At 36.3% G+C, this 20,637-nt stretch overlaps 1 protein-coding gene across 2 annotated transcripts in view; it reads right to left on the reverse strand.

Moving 5' to 3' along the window:
- The window catches only part of SLC16A1 (solute carrier family 16 member 1), a 35,717-nt gene that overhangs the window by 10,056 nt on the left and 5,024 nt on the right, over positions 1-20,637 (reverse strand). Inside the window, exons 1-2 of one of the 2 annotated variants that reach the window (XM_045546839.1) lie at positions 15,263-15,283; positions 4,801-5,061 (exon numbers count right to left, since the gene is read on the reverse strand). In XM_045546839.1, coding sequence (XP_045402795.1) covers positions 4,801-5,017 — 217 coding nt within the window. In that variant the 5' untranslated portion in view covers positions 5,018-5,061; positions 15,263-15,283. Of the gene's footprint in view, positions 1-4,800; positions 5,062-15,262; positions 15,284-20,637 lie in introns of those variants that run through there. The other variant, XM_045546838.1, reaches the window with a different exon arrangement.

Genomic DNA, 20,637 nt, shown 5'->3' on the forward strand with positions numbered 1-20,637 from the left:
AAATGGAGTATTATCCAAGAAAACGAGATTAAATTTCTTCAGCTAAATAGATGCATATTAAATAATCTTCATTTTTCTTGAGTATGAGAGAAGGAAATAAATGAAAAGTTAAGCCTTATAAAAACCAGAAGATTTTAAGTATTTCATGTATCAGTTTTCAAAACAAAAACAAATGGGCTCTCTCTTCTTACTTGCTACAAATAGGTATAATCTGTAATTTGCCTTTTCCAAATTTATAAATCTTTTTTTTTTTTTTTTTGAGACAGAGTCTCACTCTGTTGCCGTGGCTAGAGTGCAGTGGCATCATCACAGCTCATTGCAAGCTAAAACTCCTGGGCTCAAGCAATCCTCCTGCCTCAGCCTCCTGAGTAGCTGGGACTACAGGTGTGTGCTACCATGCCCAGCTAATTTTTTCTATTTTTAGTAGAACTAGTCTAGTCTCAAACTCTTAAACTCAAGCAATCCTCCTGCCTCGGCCTCCCAGAGTGCTAGGATTACAGGCACGAGCCACCATGCCTGGTCCCAAATTTATAAATCTTAAGTAAGTCTTATCCAAAGACAGTGAGTCAATTTTTAAAAATACATATTGAATGTACATTTTTAGGATACATTAATTAATGATCATATGTTGACATATTCTATTTCCATAAACACTATGCAAAATTCTACAGTTACTTATATTCTAGTATTACTATTCAGAGTTGCAGTATGGTGTACTAATATTAAAAGGACAGGTTCTGACCCCAGTAAATCCTAATTCAAATTATGATTATACTACTCTCTTCTCTTTGTTCCTCAGAGGTTATTATTAATCTACTTCATACATTTGTTGGAAGAATAAAAATGAACTAACATATGTGAAGTGTTTAGTAGGTCCTCAATAAATGTTGGCAGGGATGATGAAACTAGAGTATGTGCTTTTGCTTTCATGTTCTCTCTCTCTCCCCGCATCTATATAGGTATAGATTGATATAGATATATGTATGTATCTATACATACAATGAGCATGTAAGAAAGAATTAAGGCTTCTGATTTACCCATGTATTTCAGAGGACTCAGTCTCTCTAAGGTGTTAGATCAAGAACTGGCTGCCAAAAGAGACTTCAGGCTCAAACCAGGATGTGCATAACGCAATTTTCATTGCTACCTTCTAAGTCACTGCTATGGTTTGAACGGTTCTATCCCTCCAAAATTCACATGTTGAAACCTAACCCCCAATATAATAGTATTAAGAGGTAGGGACTTTAGGGGGTGATTAGATCATGAGGGTAGAGCCCTCATGAATGAAATCAGTGCTCTTATAAAAGAGGCTTGAAGGAATTTTTCTTCCCTTATGCCATGAGGACAGAGACAGAAAGTACCATCTATGAGGAATGAACCCTTACCAGTCAGTGAATATGCTGGCAATTTGATCTCGGACTTCTCAGCCTCCAATGTGAGCAATAAATTTCTGTTGTTTATAAATTACCCAGTGTAAGGCACTTTGTTACAGCAGCCTGAACAGACTAAGATAGTCACTTTATGAAAATATTAGGTCACAGCTGATTTGAAAATAATTTGATTTTACAGCGTGTATAAGATGAAAGAACTGAATAGTCAAAGAATATTTATGAAATATTTCCATATAAATTAATCATGAGATTTTGTACAGTCAGAATTACAAAGATCAATACTGTCACACTGTTGACTCTGATGTATTAATAGAAGTTAATGCTGTAAATGTTGCAATATTTGAAATTTCAAACCAGGAGTGTTAAGATGACCACTGTGGAACTAAAAATATGTAAATTTATACTTTCATGTTTAAAAAAAAAGGAAAAACAAACCAAAAGTAGGCAATTAATTTCTCTTTCCCTTAAAATATACTCTAACAATCATCAGTTATATATCTGATCCAAAGCATTAATAAAGAAAATGAAACCAATCATAGCTCAAAACATATCAGTGTTCAGAGTGTGGTCTACAAGTTAAAGGATTATGACAATTGTAAAAGTGATGAAAATTCTTAGGGGACATACTACTTAGAAGACAATCAAAACAAAACAACCCATTTAGTAAAAATTCTGCAACAAGGTTCATGATAGGCAATTTGTCTTTTAGAGTTATTTCTGGAAGGATGGCCCTAATTAGCTATCATTAAAAATATAAAGGGTACTGTTTATAGGCCTATTATAACACAAACTCAGAGAAATGTGCTAGTTATCTCACTGAGTAAGGACAAAGAAGGAACTGTTTCCCCTAAGGAAAGTGTCATGTGCAATCAGCACAACTGACATCACTTACTTTTGATGCAAAACTCAAGTGGCTCTCAAGCTCTTTGGTGGCACCAAATTGCAACATGTGACTCTCTGGTTTGTAGTTAGTTTAATGACACACTGAGGGTGTGGTGGCTCATGCTTGTAATCCTAGCAGTCTGGGAGGACAAGGCGGGAGGATCGCTTGAGGTCAGGAGTTCGAGACCAGCCTGAGCAATAGCGAGACCCCGTCTCTACCAAAAACAGAACTTAGCCAGGTGTGGTAATGTAGGACTGTAGTCCCAGCTACTTGGGAGGGTGAAGCAGAAGGATCACTTGAGCTCAAGACTTTGAGGTTGGAGTGAGCTATGATGATGCCACTACACTCCTCTAGCAGAGGCAACAGAGTGAGACTATGTCTCAAAAAAAAAAAAAAAAAAAAAAAAGATACACTGAGCACCTGGACTACCTCTCATACCAATTTCTTCAAGCCATCATAGTCAAAACCTGCTTAGAAATCCTGGCAGATTGGAGTTCAAGCCTGCAAAATTACTGGCTCTGAGAATCTAGATAATGTCCCAAGTCTCTTATGATTTCTCTGAACCTATCAAAAAAAAACCCCTGAAATTTAGCACTTAGGTTCTTTAAAAATGCATTTAATAGACAAAACAGGCCTATGTTCAAAATCTAAAAGGCACAAAAAGATATACAGTAGAAAAAATAAGTCTTCCTATTCCTGTTCTCAGCCAGCCAGTTTCTCTCTCCAAAGGAACCAGTTTTGTTTCTTCTCTGCAATTTAATTATGTTTAATTAAATTATGATTTCAACTACTTATTCCTATTTCATGAGTTTATATTATTGTCTCAAAAGGATAATAAACTTCCTAAAGGAAGGGATCAGGATCAGTGTTCTCTATCACTCGTAACACCTAGCCCAGTGCTGAATATATTAATAGGGCTCAAAAAATATTGGTTGAATCTTAGCAACCTAAGGCTAAGCTATTTACAGTAGAAATGCAGAATCCTTATATTAGCTATTAAAGAGCTACATATGAGAATAATCTGAATTACTAAACTGCCACCAAAAATAAGATTAATGGAAGTGAAAGCTTGGCTAAATAAGCAACATGAAAAACTGACAATCCCAGTAAATGAATACTCTTGGCTTTGGAATCTCTGTGAACTACCCAACTATATATTAATATTTTAAGTATTATGATAGGATGGCCAGGTGTGGTGGCTCACGCCTGTAATCCTAGCACTCTGGGAGGCTGAGCAGGAGGATCGTTTGAGCTCAGGAGTTTGAGACCAGCCTAAACAAGAGCAAGACCCTGTCTCTATCTACCAAAAATAGAAAAAATTAGCTAGGTGTGGTGGTACACATGCCTGCAGTCCCAGCTACATGGGAGGCTGAGGCAGGAGGATCGCCTGAGCCCAGGAGTTTGCAGTTGCAGGGAGCTATGATCATGCCATTGCACTCTACCTTGGGCTACAAAGCTAGACTCTGTCTCACCACAAAAAAAAAAAAAAAAAAAAAAAAAAAAAAGTATTATGATAAGATTTGACTTTTACATGTTCAATTGTGGTTTGATATCCCAAGGTGAAACAAACAGTATTTTAAATGATGTTAAGTGAGCAACTTACTCTTTACATTTCCTTCAACAACATGCCCAAGAAACAGAAAGGAAATAAATGATAAAACTTAATTAATTTAAGGCCAGGCGTAAGGGCTCACGCCTGTAATCCTAGCACTCTAGGAGGCCCAGGTGGGAGGATCGCTCGAGGTCAGGAGTTCAAGACCAGCCTGACCAAGAGTGAGACGCCGTCTCTACTAAAAAAGAATAGAAAGAAATTAACCAGACAACTAAAAATATATAGAAAAAACTAGCCGGGCATGGTGGCGTATGCCTGTAGTCCCAGCTACTTGGGAGGCTGAGGCAGTAGGATTGCTTGAGCCCAGGAGTTTGAGGTTTCTGTGAGCTAGGCTGATGCCACGGCACTCTAGCCAGGGCAACAGACTGAGACTCCGTGTCAAAAACAAACAAACAAACAAACAAAAAAAAACCCCTTAAGTTTAGAGTGCAGCTGAAATGCTGTTAGGACTCACAAAATTACAAGGAACAGGGGGGAGGTTTTACTCAGTTCTTTAATTTTAACAGCATATAAAGATTTTACCTGAGACTCTGAACTATGCTATTTAGTTAGCCTGATTTATTTTAATTCTTCCAATATCAATTTTTTAAAATCTATATTTAGGTTTACATTTCAAGAGTCTAGCAGAGAGCAAGAAAAACTAGTTGTGCACACATCATTTTTATGAGAGTTCTTTCAGCTCAAGCGAATCAGGGCTCCCCACATTTTTCATCTCTGTTTTGGAATATTATAGTGGAACAAGCAGAGAAAGAGTTGCCATTGTTATCAGAAATGAAAAATATGACTCTGAACACAAAACTTTGAGAAATAACACTCAAAACATTTCACTGAATAAGTTTTTTTAAAAGTTATATAATACAGAGATTCTGGCTGCTTAATGAAAATTGAAATAGCAGGCTTTAATGGGTGCTTACCTCCACCATACATAACAGCCAACATGATGGAGGATATCCATGACACTTCACTGGTGGTGGCATGGAATATACCTTCAATCTCTTTGAAGAAGACAGTAATAGATTTGGGAAATGCATAAGAGAAGCCGATGGAAATGAAAGCTCCAACTACCACTGCCCACCCCCAGCCTCCATCTGGGGGAGTGTATCCAACTGGACCTCCAATTGCCGGTGGCATTTTAAGTGTAGATGAATTCCAAAATGCAGTTCAAATCCAAATATCTGAAAGATATAAAATTAAAATAGTATATCAGCACAAAAACCCGTTTGTGAAGTAATAAATACATATTTTTTGGTCTTCCTCTCCAATTCTTGGCACAGAGCTCCTAAATCCCTTATAATTTCCTGAGTGATAAAGGTGATAGGGGCATCTTTTTTTATAATATTTGGTTTTTGCACAGAACTTCTAAAACCCTCAGAGTTTCCTGAGTGATAGAAGTGTCTTTTGTTCATAACAAGCCATTTCATCACACTTGAGTTTATGCTAAAGAGGTAAACTTCAGGTAAGGCCCCTAGATAGTTTCAGTCACTAGAAGGACCAAGTAATTAGAGGATGGAAACTTTCAGCCCCATCTACCAATCTCCAGGAAGCAGGTGGTGGTAGCTGGAAATTAAGCTCTATAAAAACTCTTGAACAGGGCTGGGTGAGGTGGCCAAGGCAGGAGGATCACTTGAGGCCAGGAGTTTGAGACTAGCCTGAGCAAGAGGTCTCTACAAAAAACAGAAAAATTAGCCGGGCGTAGCCATGCATGCCTGTAGTCCCAGCTACTCAGGAGGTGAAGACAGGAGGATCACTGAAGCATAGGAGTTTTAGGTTGCTGTGAGCTATGATGATGCCACTGCACTCTAGCCCAGGTAACACAGTGAGACTCCATCTCAAAAACAAAACAAAACAAAACAAAAAGCAAAAAAGAAAACAACTCTTGAACCAATTGAATCCATGTGCAGGGAGGATGGTACACTCTAACTCCATAGGGGCAGAAGCTCCTGCACTTGGGGACCCTTTCAAATCTCATCCTATGTACCTCTTCAGCTGGGTATTCATATGTATCCTTAATAGTATCCTTTATAATAAACTGGTAACTGTATTTCCCCGAGTTCTATGAGCCTTCCTAGCAAATTAATCAAATCCAAAGAGTGGGTAGCAGGAATCCCAATTTATAGCTGGTCAGTCACAAGTATAGGTGACAACCTACCACTTATGATTGGTGTGTGAAGGGGGTGGGCAGTCATGTGGAACTGAGTCCTTAACCTGGGATCTGACTCTAACTCTACATGGATAAGGTCAGAATTGTGTTGAATTATGGGATACATCCAATTTGGTGTCTGTTGGAGAATTGCTTGGTGTGCGGGGGGGGGGGGGGGGGGGGGGGGGCGGTGCGGCCCACCCATCTTGTCCCATAGTGTTCTGTGATATGTTGAGTGTTAACTGTGTAAGAGAAGAAAAGTGTTTTTTTCCTCCAGACCTTTACACCTAGATCTCAAGTAAATGAATTGTTTTTCAATGTTACTTGTCCAATAGACGTTATCTTCTAAAAACATTATCCATAAAAGTCTTAGAATCATGGTATTGCCTGTAATTTTTCTGTAGCTTAAATGAAAATAGATTCTCACCACTTAGGGAACCACAACTGAAATAAATTCTTTTCAGTAAATGTAGCCTTTGTATTTTGACTAAGCCTACTTGTTTTGGCAGTCAATATCACAATTCCTCAACTTACTGTAGGTAACTAAATGCCTCACTTGACTTATCTACTTGCAAAATTCATGTAACACATAAACATGTCAGATTTTAACATAGCCATTATAAGTTCTTCCCCTTTCCCAAAATGCATTCTTCAATACTTACTTTCTTTTTACTTTTTCTTATTTATGGCTGAATTAAAGTATTATGAAATAGGTACCTGACTCACTAGATATGTAGCAATTTACAAAATAGAAGATAATTCTGAACACATAAGATTCTCATTTAATGGGCTGGAGAACTGCCTCAGAAAAGTTTCCTTTTACCTAATTACTTAGATTCAAGGTAGTTTTCTCCATTATGACAAAAAGACAAACAACTAACCAATACAGTTAAAATTCACAAATTTGAATTATGATATCAAAAGATGGTAGTTTGAAATAAAAAATTATCTCTTTTTTCCTGAAGTTACCTAGAACTAATAAATAGCATGGTTAGAAAATGAAACTTTCTGTTAGATTATTAATAAGGGGCGGATGGGAGTGAGTGTTTGGTGGTAGCTTACCTGTTTTCTCATGAAGCTCTCCTTTAATTTATTTAACCCAACTTCCACCCCATATTAAAATTCATACAATTCATAAAATTCATGTCCATTTCAGGTTACTTTCACTCAGATTATATTACAGCAATAAATACAGGCCAGAGATGAGAATGTGCTGGATCTCATCTGATCTCAGAAGCTAAGCAGGGTCAGGCCTGGTTAGTGCTTGGATGAGAGAAAACACATCAGCGGCCACCAGCGGTTTGGAAGAGGAGACTGACTGCAAAGGCGCATGAGAGGACTTTTGGGTGATGGAAATGCTCTATTATCATTATGATGACAGTAGTTATTCATCAAACTGTACATTTAAAATGGGTGAATTTTATTGTATATAAATTATATCTCATTAAGGCTGATAAAATACAAAAAAGTTCAAGGACAGTGACAAGGGGGATAAAATTTATTCTGTGACACAAGAAGACAACACAGAAGTAAAAGGAGATGGTAGGCAAATTTCTCTGTCTTTATCTGCATGGTTAAAAGAAAGAGGATGAAGACAAAGAAAAGACAGCAAAGAAGATGGAAGGCTCTCTCTTATGAGAATTCACGACTACAGGCCAGTTGGGAGCTCATGGGAAACCTTTGTTGTTCTTCCAGAGACACACCATGTTTGATTTTGCTAGCAAAGATTTCCCACAGACAAAGGCCATGAGTAAAGCCAATCTAACACAGTCAGATTAGATACTCAAGGACTATAGATATTGGAATATGAATATTTAAATGACTATAGGCATGAAACGAGGCATTTAAAACATTAGAAAAATACCAAGATACAATCAAAAAAGATTAGTCAATTTGAAACAGAACTTCTAGAAATGAAAAGCACAGTTAATGAAATTAATAACAGGTTAAGTAGCAGATTGGATGTGGCTGGATAGAGAATCAGTAAACCTGAGGAATAGGTCTGAAGAAATTAGGCAGAATTCAGCGGAAAGAGAATAATGCTTCATTCTGAAGCTATGAGAGAAAAGGTTTTAGAATGGGAGGATCTGACATTTATCTAATGGGACTTTGTAAGAAGAGAATAGAGAGTGAAGAGGAGGCAATTTTCAAGGGTTAATGGCCAGGGATATTACAGATTTGATAAATAATATGAATTCTCAGTTTGAGGAAACAAGAAACATCTTAAAAAGCAACTATTTAGCAAATACAGATTACAGCACTAACAGATAATCATGCTGACAAAACAGACTCCTCATCAATCTTGAAAAATTCTGAGCTACTATATCTTCAAATACTGCTTCTTCCCCATTCTCTCTTTCCACTCCTGAGACTCCACTTGGATGTGGGTTGAACCTTCCCATGGTATCTACTTTCTTACTCCCTCTTCTATGTTTTCCATCCTTTTGTTTCTCTGTAATTCACTGTGGATGGTTTCTTCTGGTTCTCTCCTTGGCTGTGTTTGGTGCTAAAGATTAAACTGATTCAATTTATGAAAAATACCTACTTTATAACGTAATTGGCCAGTCCTCATGTTCAAACCAATCAAGTAAAGTAGATTTCTGTCAAACAAAACCACCCTTCATTTTAATTGAAATAAGTGTGTTGATACACATCCCTGTGATGATTATTTCATTTTTCTAATACTAATTCTAACACAGAAGGCAGAAGTTTGCGGTCCAAATGGAATAAGGTCATGCCCTCTCCAATATTTCTGACCTAATCCCTCTTTGGATTTCTGTCATGGGACTCTTAATTTTCCCATCCTTTGGGGCCCCGGTTGCCTGGGGCAGTGAACCCCAGGAAGAAATGGGATGAATGAGAGATACAGCTTTCTTTTGTAGTGGGTAGGAAGGTCTTTTGGATAAGGCCAGTTGGAAAGGGAGAAGTAGAACATCTCAGGCATCCATTCTCAGGAGAGATGATTTTAAGTTAAGATTATATCTCACTCTCAGGATATGGAGAATAATTTCCTCAAAAACATAATCCAGCTTAAAGAGTAAAGATTTTTGTCCTATGATTCAGGTAAGATAAAAATATTTGCAAGTTAAGGCTTCCTAAAATTTTTACTGGAATGAATATAATAAAAAGCCATTTAACAGTTCAGTTCTGCTAACGGAAACAGCCTGGATTCTAAAATTATGTTAAATAGAACTTCTCCATGCATGAATTTTGAGAGTTTTTCCTTCATCTAAAGTCTGAAAAGAGAACATTTGAAAGTTTTCAATCAAAGAACCACTAAAAAGATTAATTCATCGCAGAATATTTACACATACAGAACGACACCCACACACAGACAGTAGAGCTGTTTAACACATCAAGCTCTGACTGGAACAGCTAATACGTGCTGGACGTGATTAAACTTTGAGCTTAGCTGCCAGCTATGATTTGTCCCAATTAAAGCAGTTAAAATTTTTAGTCACTAAGACTTGCCTCATCAAGTTAACAATACCTCATTCCATAGTATCAAAATTAGATCTAAAACTTCAAGAAGCTTCAAAAAGACTTAAAAGGAAAAATAAGAAGGAAGTGTAAGAAATAAGAGTATTCAAAATAATTTTGAAAAAAAGAACACTTCAGAAAACCAGACAAGATTCAACACAATTCTGCCACCATCTGATAAATGGTTATCCCTGTTTACTTAAAAATTCTGATGGTGCATATATAGGAAAAAAATCAGTAATATCATTAAGCATATTATTTCCTTTTAAACTTTATAGCAAGTTTCAGCTATAAACAGAAGAGCCCATTCAAAAAGTAAATTACGAAAGTAGGCTCCCTTTCACAGTATTCAGTCTCATTGAGAAAAGAGAGCACACACATTCTTTGTATGCTAAAGTCCAGAGGCTAAAAGGGACTAAAGTTTAAGATTTTAATCCTAACAGTGTGCACAGTAGCCTTCCTATCAGCTTAGCCATTATTGCCTAAAAGGGATGAGGGGATTAAAAAACAAAGTGATAGGTTGATGAGAAAAGTTCTCAGTTTACCTCATAAGGGATAACAGGAAACAATAACCCTAATTTTTCTTGGTAATGATGGTGATGACAAGAATTACCTTCTAGATTTTCTGACCTTTCTCCTTTTCTTGTAACTCTCAGGAATTGTGCTAGTCAACTAATCTGGAAAGCCAAAGTTGTGCTCTATACGCCCCATGTCCTGGCCTTACTCCAGAAGAGAAGAGCTACAAAAGCCCTTGGAAACAGTATTCATTATGTTCCCTACACTGTCCCCCATCAACATTTAAAACAAAGCCACTGTCATTTCCTAAAATGACAACGGCCAGTTTGTGAATTTAAAAGAGGCAGAAAGTATCTAAAATCAACAATCTTAAAAGAATCCGTTACCAAGTATAAACTAGTTTTAGGTTTCAAATTCACATGGAAACATTCAAATCTAGAAAGGCTGATTTACTGAAGCTTTTGCTGCTAAAATAGCTAACCTCCTCCTGCTCTTTAAAATTAGCCCTACTCCAGCTTCATGGCTTACAGAACCACCTGTCCCAAGTTAACTTTCAAGATTCAAGGTCTAGGAAACTTTACCTTCTTTTGCCTTCTTTTCCACTTTGAAACTGAAAACAGTGAAGAAATGAAAATAAAAAAAATCAAACAAAGTACCAGTGAAAGTAGAAATATAACTAATGGAAGTGGCTAGCCAAACACTCACCAATTATGAAATGCGTAATTTTGATCAAACTGCAATAAAGAAAATTTTAAAAAATGCAAACTTGTCTCTACAAACTTCCAACTGCCTGTGTACATACCCTGTCATTCAGGGAAAATCCTACCCACATTACAATAAGTTAAATATGTTATCCTTTTAAGAGAAATTAACAACTTGCTAACTACAATGCTTAAAGAAGGATTTTAGGTTTATCTTTCAGAATACTGTATATGAAAATTGATTTCTAGATCTTACTTTTAACTCATATTTATAATCCCTAAAAATGTAAATATTTTAGTTAATAATTCCCAGTTTTTAATTATTTACATGGTCAGATCATCCTACCAATAAATAAAATGTGTATTTCTTTTTTAAGACAGTGGATCTCACAAGTGCTGGTGAGGATGCAGAGAAAGGGGAACTCTTGTACACTGTTGGTGGGAATATAAACTGGTGCAGCTGCTATGGAAAATATGGAGATTCCTCAAAAATTAAAAATAAAACTACCATTTGATTCAGCAGTCATACTATGGGGTACATATCTAGAAGAACTGAAATCTGGATCTCAAAGAGATATCTGCATTCTGATGGTCTTTGCAGCATTATTCACAATAGCCAAGACATAGACATAACCTAAATGTCCATCTACAGATGAATGGATTAAGAAAATGTAGCATATACATGTAGTGGAATATTATTAATATTTGGTCTTAAGAATGAAGGAAATCCTGCCACTTTTGACAACATGGATGACCTGGAGGACATTTGTTAAATGTAGTAAGCCAGACCCAGAAAAACAAACACTGTATGATCTCATATGTGTAATCTAAAATAATCATAGAAGCAGAGAGTAGAATGGTGATTGCCAGGGGCTAGGGAGAAGGGAAATGGGAAGGTTCTGGTTAAAGGGCACAGAGTTCTGTAATGCAATAATAATAAGTTCCGGAGATATACTATACCACATAGGGCCTACTATTAACCTATTGTATTGAATTCTTAAAAATTTGGTAAGAGTGTAGACTTATGTTCTCTTAACACAAGACAAAAAAACAAAACAAAACAAACCACCAAAAGAACAAAGGAGGTGAGAGGAAACTTTTGGAGGTAATAAGTTTATGGCATTTATAGTAATGATGATTTCACAGGTGTACACTTATCTTCAGATACATCAAGTTGTATACATTAAATATCCACAGGTTTTTGTGTGTCAACCATACTTAAATAAAACAGTTTAAAAAGACAACAACAGTATGCAAACATCATGGGATAAAAATATTAGAGACATGTCAAATTCATAAAATCATCTTATTTTCCTAGATTTTTATGTTGTTTACTGTGTCAGCTTTTCAAAATGAGTAATTTATTATTTCTCTTTTTGTTCTAAATAAAAACTCACTTTCATGCTCCCTCCCCCCCTCCCCCCCAGACTCCCCAATTAACTAGCAAATCTCAAAGTTTTTGGTCTAAGGCAAACTTAAACAGAAATGCAGTTGGAAAGGGAGTATTTTAATAGCCTTTTTCAGATAATTGGGGATATTCTGCTTTGATACTACACTAAAACTTCATACGTGATAGTTTCTTAATGATTAGTTACAAGGTAGAAGAATCTAAGGATCCCAAACCTGACAGAGTCTTGAGGTCTCCACAAACTACACTTTGAAAATGGTTTGTTTGTATGCATGTATGTATGTATGTATTTAGTAGCGAGAGAGATTGGAGTACGGTGGCCTGATCATAGACTGGAACTCCTGGGCTTAAGCATTCTGCCACACCTCTCCACCCCAGCCCCAGTAGCCCAGATTACAGGCATGTGACACCACGCCCAGCTAATTTTTAAATTTTTAAAATTTTTTGTAGAGATGGGGGTCTCACTATGTTGCCCAGGCTGGCCTCTTAACTCTTGGCCTGAAGCGATCCTCCTGCCTCAGCCTCCCCAAGTGCAGGATTACAGGCATGCGCCACCATGTGTGCCCAGCCTGAGAATGGCTGTTTTAAGTCATTAATTCTATTTGATTACAAAAGTGACTAAATTGATACCTAGCGGTTTATTCAGATTGCATATCATCTTGGTGTATTCAACTGAATCAGAATCTCTGTGGGTTAAGCAATATTTTTCAATAACTATAGAAAAAGCTCATGCATATGTATACAGGAAAGGATGGTGGGAGATGGCGCAGAATGCACTATTTTTCACTGTCACTTAAGTTCTACTTAAACTATACATATTTTATACTTTGATAAAAATTATGTATATATATCCTTTCACTTAATAAAATAATTTTGATCAAGGATATCAGATTTACTATTTTTAGTCAGTTAAAAGAACATGCAATAATTCAAAATAATAATTTCTTTTCCTTTAAGAGTTCTTGGGTTATCAGGTTTATTCCCTATAGTTCTCACATTTTCTCACAGTCCTAAATACCATATGTATTCTTGGAATGCATTGTTTATCCAAAATCAGGAATTTGTTCAAAGTTTTTACCAAGAAAGCTCAGAATGCATATCTCTCAGGAGTCTAGAGCACCACAAAACAGATGAAAGCTAACATTTGTAACTGTCCTCATTTCTACTGTGATCTAGAAAAGCCCTGCTCTGTTTCAAGTAAATATATCATGTGCTACAGGATATGTGATGAAAGAAAGGGTGGTTGTTAGATCTCAGGGCCCTTTCACCACCTGAAGTAAGACAGAAGGAGGTATTGGAGGTTGAGAGGAGGGTTTCTCCAGCATAAACAATTAATATCCCTTAATTCCCAGCCTGACACCTCTCTCTGTGCACTGCAGTCTTATGTACATATTGTTCAAGTACAACACTTTTTTACCTCGTCAATGACTTTCTGTGAAGGATCTTTGCTAAATATTACTCCAGCTAGATTTGCTCAGCTAAGACAAGTAAGCCTCAAGGCTGAACTTTTTTTAAAAGGCAGAAACACAAAGTTGCAAGTAACATGAAGGCATGTGGACATAAAGAACCAGCCTTGAGAAACTGCCCAAGAATGGAATTTAGTGCTACCACCGAATTATGTGCATTATAAATATTCCTAGCTTGTTTGGTGAAACTGGTTTAAGTTTTCCTAGATGGCTTCCTGGCAATCCATATTTCAGCAGTTAAAGCTACTTTTGCTGTACTATGAACAAAGCCAGAAAAGCTATTTCAACAAATGATAAATTAATGGAAAATTCTGACTTTCTATTTGCAACTTCAACTAAATTTCATTAAGAATATACAGTATGCCCATGTAAGAATCAATTTTCACTTATATTTCTTCTTTACTAGGCCTATGTTGATGTATAATTCCAATTAAATTAACCTGACTTTGTTTAATATTCTACAATAGCCCTATGATGCTACTATTGTAACCTCAATTTTACAAATGTCAATCCTAATTTTCTTATACAGTAGTTGTTTTAGAAATGAGGAGGATTAAAGTAGTATAGAGAACTGATGAAGCTGACCATATTTGCAAGTGGGCAAACAAGCAAAGTGAATATATACACACACGTGTATATTTACTTATTTAATCTTCTTTTGTCAGTCTCAGCCAATGTCATGTTCAATAATCTGAATCTGTATCAAACATTCTTTTTTTTTTTTTGAGACAGAGTCTCACTTCTGTTACCCAGGCTAGAGTGCCATGGCATCAGCCTAGCTCATAGCAACCTCAAACTCCTGGGCACAAGCAATCCTACTGTCTCAGCCTCTCGAGTAGCTGGGACTACAGGCATGCACCACTATGCCCTGCTAATTTTTTCTATATATATTTTTAGATGTCCAGCTAATTTCTTTCTATTTTTTGTTAGTAGAAAAGGGGTCTTGCTTTTGCTCAGGCTGGTCTCGAACTCCTGAGCTCCTAGCTAGGATTACAGGCATCAGCCACCGCGCCCAGCCTGTATCAAACATTCTTAACTCTCTCGTACAACAATGACTTACGGCATCTGTTCAACCAATGAAGCATAATTTTATACAAGGAAGATGAGGGGGTATAAAAGACTATACTTGTATAAAAGTATGTGGAAACTATCAATTGTGGGTTCTGGTTTCCCTGTTGAGGGTTAATTTTAATATTTACCTCTTCTCCCCATATCAGTGCAATTTCTTTCAAAAGTAAGTGATCAATTTGTAAACTTACAGAATAGATAAGATTATTGACATAAGTAACATGCAGGTTATTTATTTATTTACTTAAGAGGTGTGGTCTTGTTCTGTTGCCCAGGCTACAGTACAGTGGCGTGATCGTAGCTCTGTGCAATCTTGAATTCCTGGGCTCAAGTGATCCTCCTTACCTCAGCCTCCCAAGTAGCTAGGATATAGGTATGTACCACCACACCCAGCTAATTGTTTTTCATTTTTTTAGAGACAGGATCCTGCTATATTGCCCAGTCTGGTCTTGAACTCCTGGTCTCAAGTAATCCTCCCACCTCAGCCTCCAGGGTCGTTGGGATTACAGGCGTGGGCCACTGTGCCCCGCTAAAATAATATGCATTTTAAATTGAAAACAACAATTTTCAAAGCAAGGAAAACAAACTTCTACTTACTTTTAAATCTGATTTACAAACTGTATGCACAAATTCTAATAAAAAATATTTCTCTCTTTAATAATTCAACTTGAATCTCAAGCCTGCATGAAAAATTGTGAAATACCTGTTAAAATTTTACTATTACAAAAATAGTAACTATTTTTACTTCATCTGACAAACAGCAAATATGAGAACAAAATACAACAATGAAACTCAAGTTAGCATCTTTTATTACTAGGGTTATGACTCCAATTCTAGGTAAGTAAACTTCCAAGGAGACATAGCATGAAAATAGTTTCACATTGCTACTAGTGAATACTACTTCAAAAAGAAAAAAAAATAAACCCAACAAGTAATTAAATATATCAAAGTGGAAAAGAACAGTCTTATAATAGCAGATTAATTCTCTATTCTTAGCCATAACAATTTCCTAAGTACCACACTGCATTCCTTAGACATTTCATCCTTCCTTTCTACTATCCAGCTACAAACTATGGTATAACTTTCTTTATGAGCCCTATAATCCCAAAGAACAAGGGTTAGTTTTTATTAACGCAATAAAGAACGGGGTGTACTTCATTAGCTAATAAAGATAGATTTGTACAAACGCAGGATTTTAGGATCATGACAGCAAAAGAGGATCAACTGTCAGTGTCCTAAATTATCAAATTCCATTTGTTTTTGCAATTAATATTGCAAATTAAGATTCTGAAAATTATACATCATAGACCTGTACAATCATTTTTTAAAAAGTGTATCAGGATACACACTAAACATTTTTGCCATTCAATCAACTCAACAAAATTTGAGTGCCTGGAGTGAAAGCAGAATACAAAGACAGACATGGTGTCTGCATTTGTGGAGCTTAGATTCTGGGGAAGAAATAAAATAAACAAGTAAAAGTTAAGTAAACTAAATAAATATGCTCTAACAAGTAAACATAAGATGTTACATTGCTGGAGGATGAAAGGGGGAGATAATATCTTCTTTCAATATACCTATGTTGACCAACTTGTTCCCATGAACATGTATTACTTTCTTATTAAGAAAACACAAAGTAGCAAAGTTTTAAAAGATGAAAAATTATGCATGTTAATCATAGAAAACAGAAGATACACGTGTGAATCGAAAATAAAATTTGCCTGTCATTCTACCATCCTCATATAAGTTATTCACATTTTGATGTAAATTCCTTAGACCTGTGGTCCCCAACCGACCCCCACCAAATCCCTGTCCTGGCCTGTTAGGAATCAGGCAGCACAGCAGGAGGTGAGCAGGAGGAAGCTAATGAGGCTTCATGTGTATTTACAGCCACTCCCCATTGCTTGCATCACCGCATAAGCTCCGCCTCCTGTCAGATCAGCAGCACCGATAGATTCTCATAGGAGCCAGAACCCTACTGTAAACCGTGCATGCGAGGGAATCTAGGTTTGGTGCTCCTTATGATAATCTAATGCCTGAGGTGGAGCTGAGGCAGTGATGCTAGTGCTGGGGAGCTGCTGCAAATACAGATTATAATTAGTAGAGAGGTTTGACTGCACAATAAATGTAATGCGCTTGAATCATCCCCCCAACCGTCCGTCCGTGGAAAAATTGTCCTCCATGAAACTGGTCCCTGGTGCCAAAAAAGTTGGGGACCACTGCTTTAGACTTCCTTCTAGGATAGTCATACATAAGTATAAACATATATATGGGACATTTATGTATGTATATGTATACATATATGTGTGTATATATATGTTGTTTAAGAGCCTGGTTTTTCTATTTAATATCAGAAACAAGGCCGGGCGAGATAGCTCACGCCTGTAATCCTAGCACTCTGGGAGGCCAAGGTGGGAGGATCACTCGAGGTCAGGAGTTCGAGACCAGCCTGAGCAACAGTGAGACCCCCCATCTCTACTAAAAAATAGAAAGACATTATCTGGACAACTAAAAATATTTAGAAAAAATAGCCGGGCATGCTGGTGCATGCCTGTAGTCCCAGCTACTCGGGAGGCTGAGGCAGAAGGATTGCTTGAGCCCAGGAGTTTGAGGTTGCTGTGAGCTGGGCTGACGCCACAGCACTCTAGCCTGGGCAAAAGAGTGAGACTCTGTCTCATAAAAAAAAAAAAAAAAAAAAATCTGAAACATTTTTCTATGTGTCTAGTCCTACAACATTGTTTTTGAATAGTAGTATTCTATTCTACGGCTGTACCATACTTTAAAAAATTACTATATGGCACACTTAGGTTGCTCCTCTTTTTTTTTCCTTTTATAAACACTACTATGGTGAATTAGAAATTTAGGATAAATTTTTAGACATAGAATTTCTGCAAAATGCTAAGGTTTTTGGCTCATAGTGCCAACTTGCCCTATTCCTTCTCGCTACCGTAATGTAAGCAAGGGTCTATTTTTTCACTCTTTCACAGCATTTTGTGGCAAATGGATTCAACTAAGAACCACACCAACATTAAGAAGATAAAGTACCATTTTATAAAACATAACAATGTGAGCAGTAATAAAGAAGGGAAGTCAGAGTTATGTCCACCAATGATGGATTTTGCTTGGCAGAATTCCAGGTTATATCCTGGAATAAATAATTGTATATATTGTTTTCTACAGCAACCCAAAATATAGTCAACAAATAAATATCTAAGTGGGCTGTTTCAATTTATTAATATATAACCTACCTTGTTCCAGAATCTGAAGAAGCAATGTACTGGCTGGATTAAAATTACAAACAAGTGTGTTATCAGTTTTATCATTATGTTATTTAATACTTTGAATATAAATGAGTACTTGAATACAATAGGTGGTATTTCTACTAGAACCTATTTCACTGCCAGTATTCTGAAGCCTAATAGGGAGAATAAGTACATTACAATTTATTAAGAGAAAGATAAACAACAGACAAAGCTTCTCCTTTTCTTGCAAAAAGCTGAGTTGACCTATTCACTTATATAAATAATTAACATTATACTTAGTTTCATATAAAAAACATCTTTGAGGACTAGAGACAACAGAGTAATATAATAATGTTTCATTTTAAAGTTTTATTCTCATAAGTTTTCAAATCATATTTTAAAATATATATTTCTTCATCTCTAATAATTTCTTATACATAACAGTAATTGTTTAATAAAAACCCCTTAAATGAGTCTGAATTTCATTATGGTGTTACCTTTGACCCTCATTATCTCCAATAAGGAATTAAGTTGTTTTGTTTTCTTGTTTGCTTCACTAGTGCCAGACAAGCCACAAAAGAATATTAAAATTGAGTACTGCCTGTCTGGCATTAAAGAGCATTATTCACCACCATTCTCTCTCTTTAGTAGAAGGCAAAAAATTTATGGGATCTAAAGAGAAACTGCATATACCATTCTCAAATTGCAAGGCTTTTTAGAAGACATTCATAGACACCAAAGATCTATCAAAAAGAAATCAGCATTATTATCTCAAAATACACTACAGTTAAACTTGGTCTTTTTAATTGCCGACAATATAACTCTTAGACTGTTGTCATTAAGATAATTATTGGTTCTTTTATTAGAAACATACAATTTTCAAATGAGTGTTTTATTTTCCAGTAAACTGTAGTAATTATTAAACTACTGCCCTTCCCTCTACTCTATCAAGTTTTCTAGGTGACAGAGTAAATACTAACAACAGCATTATGCAACCACAATAAACTGAGGTAAGGATGTACATTTCTAATCTGCAGGGCAGGTATTTCAAACCTGAGATTCATTGACCTCTTTAGGGGTTATTCCAGTTAAGCCAAATAAAGGCCTGCACTAATAATTCGCTAAGCTGTTGAAGACAAGGTTTGAAGCAGTTTTAAGTGCATTTGCTGATGTGAATACACCCAAACAGGGCAAGAAAATACCTCAAGTCAATGAAGACGTTCACTGTTCCATTTAACTTATGGCACTTAAAATAGAATTCTTTTGGAAACATAAACATATATATCCTGAATAGAAAGGAAAATTATTCTGCCTTTATTTGTGAAAATCATTTTACTCTCCCTTAGCATATAACACATTTTATTCCCTTTCATTTGTGAGGTCAGAATTTATGATAATTAGTAAATAAAAGTAAGTCAATAGCCAAAGATTCTATTTAACCTATGATATCATGATTACATAATCCTGTGACATCATAACCTGTGTGCTATGTTCCACCATGGGTTCTGGCTAACTTCATTCTCACACTGGAACATAAGTAAAGGAGTTAGGAGCTGGGGTCCCTAGCCTCTCTTTGGTGCCACAGATTTCTTTGGCAGTTTGGTGAACCTATGGAACCCTTGTCAGAATCACGTTTTTAAGTGTATAAATAAAATGCAAAGGTAGAACTATCAAAATATTTTAATTGGAAATAATAATGTGCTTTTTAAAAAAATAACAAATTAAGATCTAGCAGTGGGTCTACTAACCACAGTAATTTGGAAGTAGTGATGAGCTTAATTTCAAGATAGCTACAATTGTATTATGGTATGATTGTGATTTCTGTTGGTGACAAAGTCACAGGTACTGCTAATACAACTATGGTTTGTTGCCTACATTTGTAGTTAAAAGAAATTCTTAATTTTAGTTAGAAGTTAATGAAAAGCTGTAATTTTTTTCTCCAAACAAGTTCACAGCCCCCCCCCCCCCCAATTCCATATACCTTAAGGGATCAATATGCAGATCCCAGGTTAAAAAACCCTACTTGGGGAACAGAAGAGAAAGTTAATAAAGTGAAAACACAGCTTTGGTTCTCAAAACTCAGTGAGGGAACTTATAAAGGCCCTGTTACTCTTCAAAATAGTCTAACACACCAGAGCAGTGTTAGGCTTGTATTCATTCAATAATCTTCAGAGAATCTGTATAGGAAAAGCAAAATCACAAGGAAGACATATTTTTCAACCAATGACCAAATATGCAGCTTACAACACCAGTATATTTTGAGGAAATTCTCCTTTATACAAAGGTTAAGTCATTGTAATCAAATCAGATTCAACAACATTAGGAATTGTGATTAGCAATACAGTAGCATGAACAACTCACAGAGCTAGTAGCTGCATCTTGCTCTGAAGCGTAAATGGTCAGTGGTATCCTTCAATGGTGACCGTGCAGCTGTCTCACTGTTGTGGATGTGAACTTATCCTATCATTGTGTTTATTGTGACCCCAGAAGACCAACCACCATTTCCATAAGAAGACTGTTACTGCATTTTAATCCCTTCTCTGCATGACATTAGGAACCAAACATATCACCTATACCAGTCTTTCCACCATACTGATCCACTGTAAAAATCTTCTATAATACCCCCTCCCCGCAAAAGAAAAAAAAAATACAGGAGGAGAACGCCAGTTTGTCAGGGCAAATTAAAGGAAAAGTAACATACAGAACTTAATAAGGTAACTTAGAGCCATA

The sequence above is a fragment of the Lemur catta genome, chromosome 3, assembly GCF_020740605.2.
Source record: "Lemur catta isolate mLemCat1 chromosome 3, mLemCat1.pri, whole genome shotgun sequence".
Lineage (NCBI taxonomy): Eukaryota > Metazoa > Chordata > Mammalia > Primates > Lemuridae > Lemur > Lemur catta.